Source organism: Lycium ferocissimum, chromosome 8 (assembly GCF_029784015.1).
Source record: "Lycium ferocissimum isolate CSIRO_LF1 chromosome 8, AGI_CSIRO_Lferr_CH_V1, whole genome shotgun sequence".
NCBI classification, from domain to species: domain Eukaryota; kingdom Viridiplantae; phylum Streptophyta; class Magnoliopsida; order Solanales; family Solanaceae; genus Lycium; species Lycium ferocissimum.
This window is the reverse complement of record NC_081349.1, coordinates 28,911,654-28,921,914: the sequence shown is the minus strand read 5'-3', so window position 1 is coordinate 28,921,914 and position 10,261 is coordinate 28,911,654. Positions and strand designations below refer to the sequence as shown.

The 10,261-nt window shown below is 36.6% G+C and overlaps 1 protein-coding gene and 1 non-coding gene across 2 annotated transcripts; both read left to right on the top strand.

Annotated features, from left to right (window-relative positions):
• Positions 1-2,093: 2,093 nt before the first annotated feature.
• On the top strand, positions 2,094-7,945 carry LOC132067850 (uncharacterized). The gene is made up of 8 exons (XM_059461229.1): positions 2,094-2,275; positions 5,741-5,861; positions 5,964-6,031; positions 6,171-6,230; positions 6,310-6,468; positions 6,859-7,005; positions 7,116-7,330; positions 7,448-7,945. Exons 1-8 carry the CDS (start codon positions 2,150-2,152, stop codon positions 7,668-7,670), a joined length of 1,119 nt encoding a protein of 372 aa, XP_059317212.1. The 5' UTR covers positions 2,094-2,149; the 3' UTR covers positions 7,671-7,945.
• Positions 7,946-8,704: 759 nt separating this feature from the next.
• TRNAP-AGG (transfer RNA proline (anticodon AGG)) lies at positions 8,705-8,776 on the top strand. The gene has a single exon. It is a non-coding gene; the product is annotated as a tRNA-Pro (tRNA).
• Positions 8,777-10,261: the final 1,485 nt, after the last annotated feature.

Genomic DNA, 10,261 nt, shown 5'->3' with positions numbered 1-10,261 from the left:
AGGCAGAGATTTGACTTAAGGCCTTATTTTGGGTAAAAGTTTACCTTAAGGCCTAATTTTTGCCCGAATAAGCCTAATTTTGCTATAAGCCTTTGCTTTGTGAATTTTATTTTTTATTAAGCTGAGGTCAAACCCAGATCTCAGAATATTAGGCGAAGGGAAATAATTAAAGACCACCAATTTGAGGGCCAAAAATTAAAGACCAGCGCCTTTGAAGGCCAATCCGCACAAAAAAATGAATGTGAGAGAGCTCTAATGGATATTCAAAGTCAAGGCCCGCCCAAATCCCAAGCCCAGACTTTATATATCTTAATTCCGTTGAAAAAATTGCACGGTTTGTCCTTCAAATGGGATCCCCATTTCGGTGTGGTCTTTAATTTTTAGCCTTAAATTTATGGTTTTTAATGTTTATCTTTCAACACTTTCCACTCGGCATAGTTTAGATTATATCATCAAAGTTATGTTGGACACGGCAAAACTTTCAAAACTAACCTCAAACTCCACAAAAATAGGATTTATGCTGAGCGAACTTAATTCCTATAGAACTTCTGCCGAGTGAAGCAAAAGTTTAATATTTAAAGATAAATATTACAGAACCTATGATGAACGAAGCAAATTTGAATATTTTCATTAAATGAGTAGTAGGGCAAAAATTAAAGACCACATATATGAGGGGCAAAGATTAGAGACCTTATTGAGTTTGAAGGGAAATTCTTCCAAAAACTACATCTTGGATGTTTGCCCTTCAAAATGAAACTTATGCTTTGTGGGCATAAGTTCTTTAAGGGATCGACATAATTTCTGAGATATTATGATACAAAAATATAAATTTAGGTTTTGCGAGAAAGTTGTTTGTCTTGAGGGACAAAAATTAGAGAACAACACAAAATATTTTTTGCACGGATTACCATTCAAAGGCGTTGATCTTTAATTTTTGTTCTTCGCTTAAAAATAGGCAATTCGCAGAATTGCCCTTCTTTTGGGGTGGTCTTTAAATTTTGCCCCTCATATTTGAAATCTTTAAATATTGCCCTTCGGCTAAAACTCATAGGTTCTAGGTTCGAACCCACACACAGTCAAAATTTTTAAAAAAATTCGCAAGGCGGAGTTTAAATTTCGCTTATCTTTTGCCTAAGATGTTTTGTGAAGAAATTACCAAAGTTACGGACCGGATACTTATGCCTTATGGGCAGACTTACATAAGTATCTTGGTCCGGCATAACTTTGATAATTCCTTCAGTTGTATCTTAGGATTAATAAAAGTTTCATTAAAAGTATGCCCCACCTAAGATAAATTTGTGAAGGAATTACCCAGTTATGCCGGACCGACATGCCCGCTGCCTTATGGTCGGACTTGGCATGCGATGCGTCAAAGATAACTTTGATAATTCCTTCACAGTTTATGCGTGTTAAGATAAAAAGTTTGCCCGTTAAAGGTATGTCTCCACCCGCATAAGCTCGTGAAGGAATTATCGAAGTTATGCGTGACTCCTGAGATACTTATGCTAAGTCTGCCACGTAAGGCATGAGTATCGGTCCGCATAAATTTTGTAATTTAACAAGAGTATCCGGGTCCCAAGATACACGCGACCCAAACCTCGCCTTGCAATTTTTTTTAATTTATGTGAATGGGGTTCGAACTTCGTAACCTCATGATTTCTGCGTGAACGTTCAAAGTTGCAATGCGAAGGGCAAAAATTAAAGATCAGCAATATGAGGTGCATAATTTAAAGACCACAAATATGAGGGACAAAATTTAAAGACCACCCCAAAAGAAGGGCAATCCGCGCAAAAACATGCTTAAAAAAGTGACCGAAAGTATTTGAGGTTATGGGTTCGAACCCCGCTCAATCAAAAAAAAAAAAATCGCAAGGCAAGACTTGGCGAAAAGTCTACCTTATAAGACAGAATCCAGAACCTCAAAATATTTTAGGCGAAAAACAAAAATTAAATACCAGCAATTCGAGGGTCAAAAATTAAAGACCATGCCCTAATAAGGCCAATCGTGCAAATTGTCCCACACAAAATAGGGCCAAAAGTGCAAATGACCCAATTCCATTTACTCTAAACAAGAAAGGATGCGAACCTATTTAACTCTCAAGACAAAAAATTGCAGAGCTTAGAGTGCTAAGCAAGCAAAAAAAACGCCATGGATGCACAGCAACAACAGAGACAACAACCCCCACGGCCTGGCGGCGCCGGTGACGGAAGCGGCGGCGGAGATTTCACTCCGATATTCACAGTGCTCATTGCCTTTATTGCCATTTTCGCATTGGTGAATCCCTAATATATATCAATATAATGCTTGTTAATTATCCGTAGTTTGGTATTCTTTTAATGCTTGTGGATCATATTTTTGTTTTGCATTCTGATTTTTCTTTTATTTGTGATTATTGATTTGTTGTTGAAAGATGTGGAATTCACAGTGCTTGATGATTGAGTTGACCACTATGATTAAGTCTTCAATAGTATTGTTTGTGTTTGATAATTGCGTTGACCGCTATAGATTGGCCTTTTTCAGCACCTGAGAGTGTGGTCTAGTGGTCAATGAAGTAGGTTGAGAACCAGAGGTGAATCTAGGATTTCTAGTTCGCTACTAAAAAAAAAGGATGAAAAAAATGCATTAAGTGGGGATTGAACCTTAAACCTCTAGGTAAATAACTCAACTTTCAAACCAAGTGCACCACTAAGCCTTCTGTAGCATGGGTTCCAAATGGTAATACTAGATATATTTTTAAGAATTATGCACATAATGTATCGAGTTTAATCCGGTGATCATGTGTTCATGTGACTTTATTTTAAGGCCTAAATTCGCCTCTGTTGAGAACCATGTGGTCTCAGGTCCAAATTTAACAACAACAACAACAACAAGCCCAGTATAGTCCCACCATGTGGGGTCTGGGGAGGGTAGAGTGTACGCAGACCTAACCCCCACCTTGAAAGGTAGTACATTTTCCGAAAGACCCTCGGCTCAAGAGAGGAGAGAGAGAGGAAGACAAGAGGAAAACAAGACAAAAGGTCGGATAGGCAAGCATATCGAAAACAATATGATAACACGAATACCAGCGAGAAAGTCATGGTAGAACGATCCGGAAAGAAAGAAGCATTGAATACTAAAGATAAATAAAATAATCAAAGTTCAACGTCCCAACAAATATAAGCGAAGAATCAAATGCATAAACCAAAAGCGCAATAAACAAATGAGCAAAACCGCAACTACTATGGTGAAAGTGGTACGCCACCTAGCCTTCTATCCTAATCTCGAGTCCTCCACAACCTCCTATCTAAGGTCGTGTCCTCAAGGAAATGGAAACTCGTGCCATATCCCGTCTAATCACCTCTCCCCAATACTTCTTCACCTCTCCTTTACCTCTCCCCGAAACCATTCATAGCCAACCTCTCTCACACCTCCGCACCGGAGCATACGTGTCTCTCCTCTTCACGCCCAAACCATCTCAGCCTCGCTTCCCGCATCTTGTCCTCCACCGATGCCACTCCCACCTTGTCTCGGATATCTTCATTCCTAATTCTATCCCTCCTAGTGGAGGCAAAAACACTAGGTGATTTCTTCCTATGTGTCCGAGCCTTGGCAGATAGAGTTACCTGGTACCTATCTTTGGTGGGAGGTAGCAGGTACCCTGTGGAATTAGTCGAGGTGCGTGCACGATAGCCCTGGCCCGGGCACCACAGTTTTTAAAATAAAATAGAGTATAGTGTTTGATATTTGAGCCACAGAAGTATTAGTGATGTAGCACCCAGGGTGTGGCGTGTCGGTCGATAAAATTGGAATATAGACCAGGGTTCGAATTCAAACTGGGGCGAAAGAAAAGTTTGGTGGTTTCTTCCCATCTGCTTAGCTTGGTGGGTATTGAGCCTTGTTAAGTCGAGTTATCCAATACATGTACTGGTTGGAAGACGTATGTACACATAAAATAGTCAAGTTGAGTGCCCGTTGGTCCACTCACCGCCGTTATCGAAAGAAAAACTCAAAAAAGTATTGTTGATATGTAACCATTTAATCTAGTGTTTAACATAGTGATTCTTGATATATTTGGAGAGTGGCCTTTCACTGAAATGGGATTATCTACTTAAGTGCAATACAATTTAAGAACCCTTTTTTGGATGTAATCATTTGGACTGGAGAGCGAAAGTAGATGACCGTAGCTACGTAAGTTTTATTATTATACAAACAATCAAACATTAAATGTTTGTTTTTCAAAACGTTAGATGTTAGTTTGTTCTCATATCCTTCAAGTTTATTTTTTCTGAAAAAAAAAAAAAAGAAGGTCTTATAAATTGTCAAAGTTTTAAAATTATGATAGTTCTCGTGTAACCTCATGGTCAATCATTATTTCCTAACAGTTCTTGGTTAGAAACCCCAATTTCTTGCATTATGTAACAGCTTTAACATAGGTTGGTAGCTTAAGTGATTGTTTTATTAATATATCGGATTAAACTGGCTTGATATTTGTGACTTTCCTGCCATTCTTGTGGGGTAAGAATATATGGATAGATAATTGACACTTCAAAAAAAAAAAAAAAAAAAAAAAAAAAAAAAGAGATAAATGATTGACACTTAAATTTTCTTTTGGATTGTTCTTTCATTTATAGAAGGAGAAATGGTCGTTTATCACTTTTGATGTTCATGATACTCCCTCCTGTCAGTAATTATTATTGTTGACATTGAGAATGAGTGTTATCAGCTTTACACAAATCCTTTATACAGGCATGAAATTTTTTCCTGCAGTCACATATGATTTCTTATATTTTGGGATCAGAACAGTCATATATCCACCGATACGTGCTACATCTTCTATGGTATTGTCTTTCTGCATAACTTATGTGAGTATTAGTTGTGCGAAAGGGAAAAAGTGGAACCCAATATTGTAAAAATAATGTGAAGTTTTATATGGAAAAGAAAAGTGAAACAAGACATTTTTATCTTGTATTACCAGTGTTAAGTTTTTGTGGAGACTATTTCTCCACTACTCCCATCTCCTAGTTGAGGATAAGTTTTAGTCTTGTTAATATGCGGATTTTGAACATTATGCTTTTGTAGGAGTATTTTGACATTAGTATCGATTTATATGCTGGTAAAAATGCAGAAATTAATATTATTTATATATATCTATATATATTTAACTTATTTTGCGCTTTCATATTTATATGGTAAGTGAGGATCCATATAGCCGACCCCAACTTGTTTGGGACTGAGGTGACTTCCAACCAAACATCACCTTAGGATAATTGTGATTGAGTTGGTTGTTTAAGACAAACATTTGCAAACAGGATAAGGTTTGCCCATAACCTTGGGCTTTCTAGTCCCAACCAAACATCACCTTAGGCTCAGCACCTGGCATGCTTCTCAGTTTTGATGGAGTTCTGTTTAGTTAAAATGTTTAGGGATTAGATGTCGTACTTTTTTACTGTTTGCCCCCCAAAAAAAAAAAAAAAAATCAAAAGTCGCCTTTCTGGTAAAACTGTCGTTTGGTTGTTCGTAGATATACTTGTCTTGGATATTTTCTTGCCAATTGCTTGACACCAAAACATCGGCAATAGTCTAAATGCTTCAGTAAACGATCTTCAATTTTGTATTGCATCTATGCTATTGAATAACTTGGTAATAGGACTTAGTTAGAATAACTGTGACATGCATGTTGGGGATGTGATTTATTAGCACTGAGACATCTTAATTTTTTATGGATAAGGTATAACTGGGACATCTTAAAATCATTTGCAGGTCGTGGCTCCTTCTATGTCAACACTAAATAACAGTTTATCCGTGTTACATCAAGTGCCGGAAGGTCATGTTGGAGTCTATTGGAGAGGAGGTGCCCTTTTAAATACAATAACTGATCCAGGTTATAGATGGTGCTTTACCTAGATGATCATTTGCATTTCGTGTGGTAATCTCCTTATTTTGAAGTCTATTGTTGATCAAACCTGTATGTTTGAATGTGCAGGTTTTCATATGAAACTGCCCTTTATAACTCAGTTTGAACCCATTCAAGTTACTCTTCAAACAGATCTGGTAACATTTCCTTTCTTTTCAGGTTTTTCATCTCAAAATTTCTGAGATACTGAGTTTCTAGCGAGCATGACTTTTTTGTAATATAAACCCTAATTTAGAATAGGGTGAATGATAGCTCTGGATCATGTGCTAAATGCAGGTGAGGGATATTCCTTGCGGAACGAAAGGAGGCGTGATGATCAACTTTGACAAAATAGAAGTAAACTATCTACCTTGTGGTTATGCTATAATTATATGCAGGAATGGTTTGCCATCTTATTTGTTTCATGTGCATTCAGGTTGTTAACCGCCTTCGGAAGGACCACGTGTATGATACTCTGCTGAATTATGGGGTCAATTATGATAATACATGGATATACGACAAGATCCACCATGAGATCAATCAGTTCTGCAGTTCTCACAGCCTTCAACAAGTTTATATTGACATGTTCGATCAGGTAGGAATCTTCTTGGCTTCTATAGACCGATGCTGCCAGTTTCTGTAGTCAACATTAATGAAATATGCCTTTTTGGTTTCTTTCTGGTGTTTGTGCTGTTCGATGCATCCAGTATTATTTTCATCCACAGCATGTCACTTTTGTTAATCCCTGGCTAGCGTTAGGATTAAGCTGTACCTCAACTGTTTCTGGTTTTAACCTGCTGAGTCATGCTTTCCTTAATTAGAGATGCTCTATTTCCATGCTTAAAATGCATGATATGCCTTGTAAGGCGAGGAATTGACTGATTACTTACATTCTCCGGGGTTCTAAATCAAAAATTTACAAAGTTAAATTTTGCCGACATTGTTGTTAAATAGTCTTGACCCTCGCCTACCAAAACATTTTCAGATCGACGAAAGAATGAAAGATGCACTTCAGGCCGACTGCACACGATATGCTCCAGGTATTGAGATTCTCAGTGTACGTATTACAAAACCTAGCATCCCAGAGAGCATAAGACGAAATTTTGAGAACATGGAACAGGAGCGCACCAAGGTATTACGTGGAAAACTCTACTTTTTCTTTTTGTCTGAACTGAAGGATTTGTTTTCCACCATTTTGTAACTTAATTGGTAACCCGTCCATGCATCAATGATGTGTTACAGGTCTTGATTGCAGTAGAGAGACAAAGAGTTGCTGAGAAGGAAGCAGAGACACAGAAAAAGATAGCAATTAGTGAAGCTGAAAGAAATGCTCATGTTAGTAAGATCCAGATGGAACAGAAGTTGATGGAAAAAGATAGTTTAAGGAAGCAAGAAGAAATTGCAAATTCAATGTACCTAGCTCGTGAAAAGAGCTTGGCAGATGCATCTTACTATCGGTGGGTTCTCTAAACTTATCGCATATATAATTTCTCTGACAAAAGTGAGATACTTTCTCCTGATGAGGAGTGCAAATATGCATGCTAACTAGTAACTATCGTATCGGGATTTTCCAGAACAATGAAAGAAGCAGAAGCAAACAAGCTGAAGCTTACTCCACAATTTCTAGAACTGCGATTCATTGAAGCTATAGCCAACAACTCGAAAATATTCTTCGGAAACAAGGCAAGACTCATCTTCTTATTAGATCTATCTGCACTGAACTCTATCCCCTTTCTTGAGTTTATGGTACTTTGTGCTTACAAAAATATAATTTCAGGTGCCCAACATGGTTCTTGACCAAAGGCTACTTGGAAACTTTTTGCAAGAGGGTGTGCCGCACACGGAGTCTTAGGGGTGTACTGTTTATGCTCGTTTATTGAAGTTTGAAAGTAGAGATTTTCTGGTACATCACACGGAGAATGATACAATATATTGGTCTATTTGTATATTTCATTCTGTAGTATTCTGAATCAAGTTTATACCGCTCTTTGGACGTGGAAACTCTACATTCTTGATATGCTATTTGCTTGTGTAACTCCACGGAATTGTGAATAAGCAATGCCTATTGCGTATATCATTTGGAAACTATTAATGAGGAGCTTTAATTATCAGGCGGTGAAAAGAAGGGATGACTTAGTCTTATTTATTGGCGGTGTAGAAATACTTATATATGTGCTTTAAAGTTGAGTGTGTATGTATTTGTGTGAAACAAGATGAAAGATTAAAAAGAGCTAGCGGGGTTGAGATATGATCTCTGCAAAGATGGATGAAATTGCAAAAAATACAAAGAGGATGGTCGGCATCAGTCCTAATTACTCATGTGAGCTTCATGCCACTCTGACTAAGGTAAGTGAAAAATACCTCATTTCTATGTCCATACTTATTCATCTTAGCCCTGCTACGAGCATTCGATAAAAAAAAGATTATGTTACGTTAAGGGAATCGAGGTAGACTGAATGGCTATCTAGGTGAGCATAAAACATGATTTTTTTTATTGCTTGTAAAAGCATTATCTCCAAATCAGATGTTTCGAGGCTCTTCCTCAACAAATTTAGGTTTTTCCTCTAAAAAAAGTTCGCTCATTGAATGTCATGTTCCGATAAAAAATGTTCTGCTGAAACGTGTCGTGGATCGCCAAACAGGTCGTTTTCTTCCAGAAAGTAATAAGCTTACTTCCACAATCCTAATGTCCGGTCCACCTTTCAGGCATATCGATGGGTTCAAGTGTGGATGATTATCATAAGAGAATTCTACCATATTATACGATGCTCGTTCTTAAAAAGTCAAGACTTACAAATGAGATGACAATACAAAATGTGTAGTATCAACAAGGGCATTTGGTCTAGTGGTATGATTCTCGCTTAGGGTGCGAGAGGTCCCGAGTTCAATTCTCGGAATGCCCCCTTTATTCCTTCCTTTTCGTCCTTTATTTTTGTCCATCCAATTCCAGTCTCCCACTTTTCTCTCTCTTCCATTTACAGTGAGGGATTTTTTTTTCTCCTTCTATGCCTTTTATTTAATCACATTTAACATGTGAGCATTCTAGTTGTCCAAATGTTGGGATACGAAAAAAAGTTCAGATCAAACTATTGTAAAATCTATTTTTAAGAATTGCTTTAACTTTATATTTGGTTTTTTTTTTTGTTTGGTTTTCATACAGTTAACATCACCATCAAAACCAAAACCCAAATTAATTAGTTTGGTTCGATTTACGATTTGGTTTGGTTTTTAACTAAACTCTGAACACCCGTGGTCTTCTATATGAAAAAATGAAATTACAATAAAAACTGCTTTTCATGAATCCAAATAAAATGAAATCACTTATATGAATCCTTCTCATCATATCATTTCAATTAATCATCTCATGTCAAGGGAAGTGAAGCTAAAAGAATTAATCCCTTTATTTAAAAGAGAACGACTTTTTTGTATTAGCTCGTACAGAAAGGATTGACACATTTCTATATGGGTAACTTACATAAATAGCTATATTTGGAGCCTTATAACAATCCGTAGCTACTTTTTCAATATACTTGGAAACAACTAAATTTTAAGTTTTTCTTTTTACTCTAATTAAGAATTTTTTTATAGCCACAAAAATGTTATTCTATATTTAAGACTATAAATTTTAAAAGTCTTACCAATAACTACACAAATATATATATTATGACATAACATTACAATTTTCTTTTTATTTTTTACTCAATTAAATAACGGCATATAATTTGCAATGGAGAGCATGAAGTGAAGATATTTGTTTATTAGACTCGAATTACCTACTTCAGAGTTCTCTGCACTCTATCTATTGACTATAAAGCGTGGAAGGGAGGTACATTAATTAAAATTCAAAAATATGAATTCTTTATTATATTTTTATGTTAACAATTGTAATGAAGTCAACACCAAACGGACGGCTTATAAATAAAGCGAAAAAGCAAAAAGTTGGCGAGTTCAGGTTAACTTTTATTAATGTAATTTGTTTTATTGAGAAATTTAGCAAATCTTTTCCAAAAACTTGTTTGGTTTTAAAAGTCATTCAAAATACTTTTTTTTTTTAAAAAAAAAAAAGAGAGTATTGACTGTATTTGTTACTATGTTGTACCAATACTAAGAAGTAATAGAAGTAATGTATTACCAAAGGATGTGATGTAGCGGATGAAGCTGCTCCTCCCTTAAACAAATGTCTTGGGTTTGAGCCCTATCTATGGAGAAATCCTTGGTAGGGAGCGTTTCACCCGAGTGGGCCTTACGCTACGTGAATTCGGAATAGTCAAACTTCAATGCCGATACCGGACACCAGACGAAAAACAAAAACAAGAAATTACAACGTGGGTTCGAATCCCCACGTTGTAATTTCCTTCCCCTACCCCCTTATGTAATAATAAAAAAAA

Bases quoted from the DNA above. Each gene is read 5' to 3' on its own strand.
- LOC132067850 (XM_059461229.1), top strand. From the start codon at position 2,150: ATGGATGCACAGCAACAACAGAGACAACAACCCCCACGGCCTGGCGGC. The intron at 6,469-6,858 runs GTAGGAATCTTC...AAACATTTTCAG, and splicing joins ATATTGACATGTTCGATCAG to ATCGACGAAAGAATGAAAGA. The intron at 7,331-7,447 runs GTGGGTTCTCTA...GGGATTTTCCAG, and splicing joins GCAGATGCATCTTACTATCG to AACAATGAAAGAAGCAGAAG.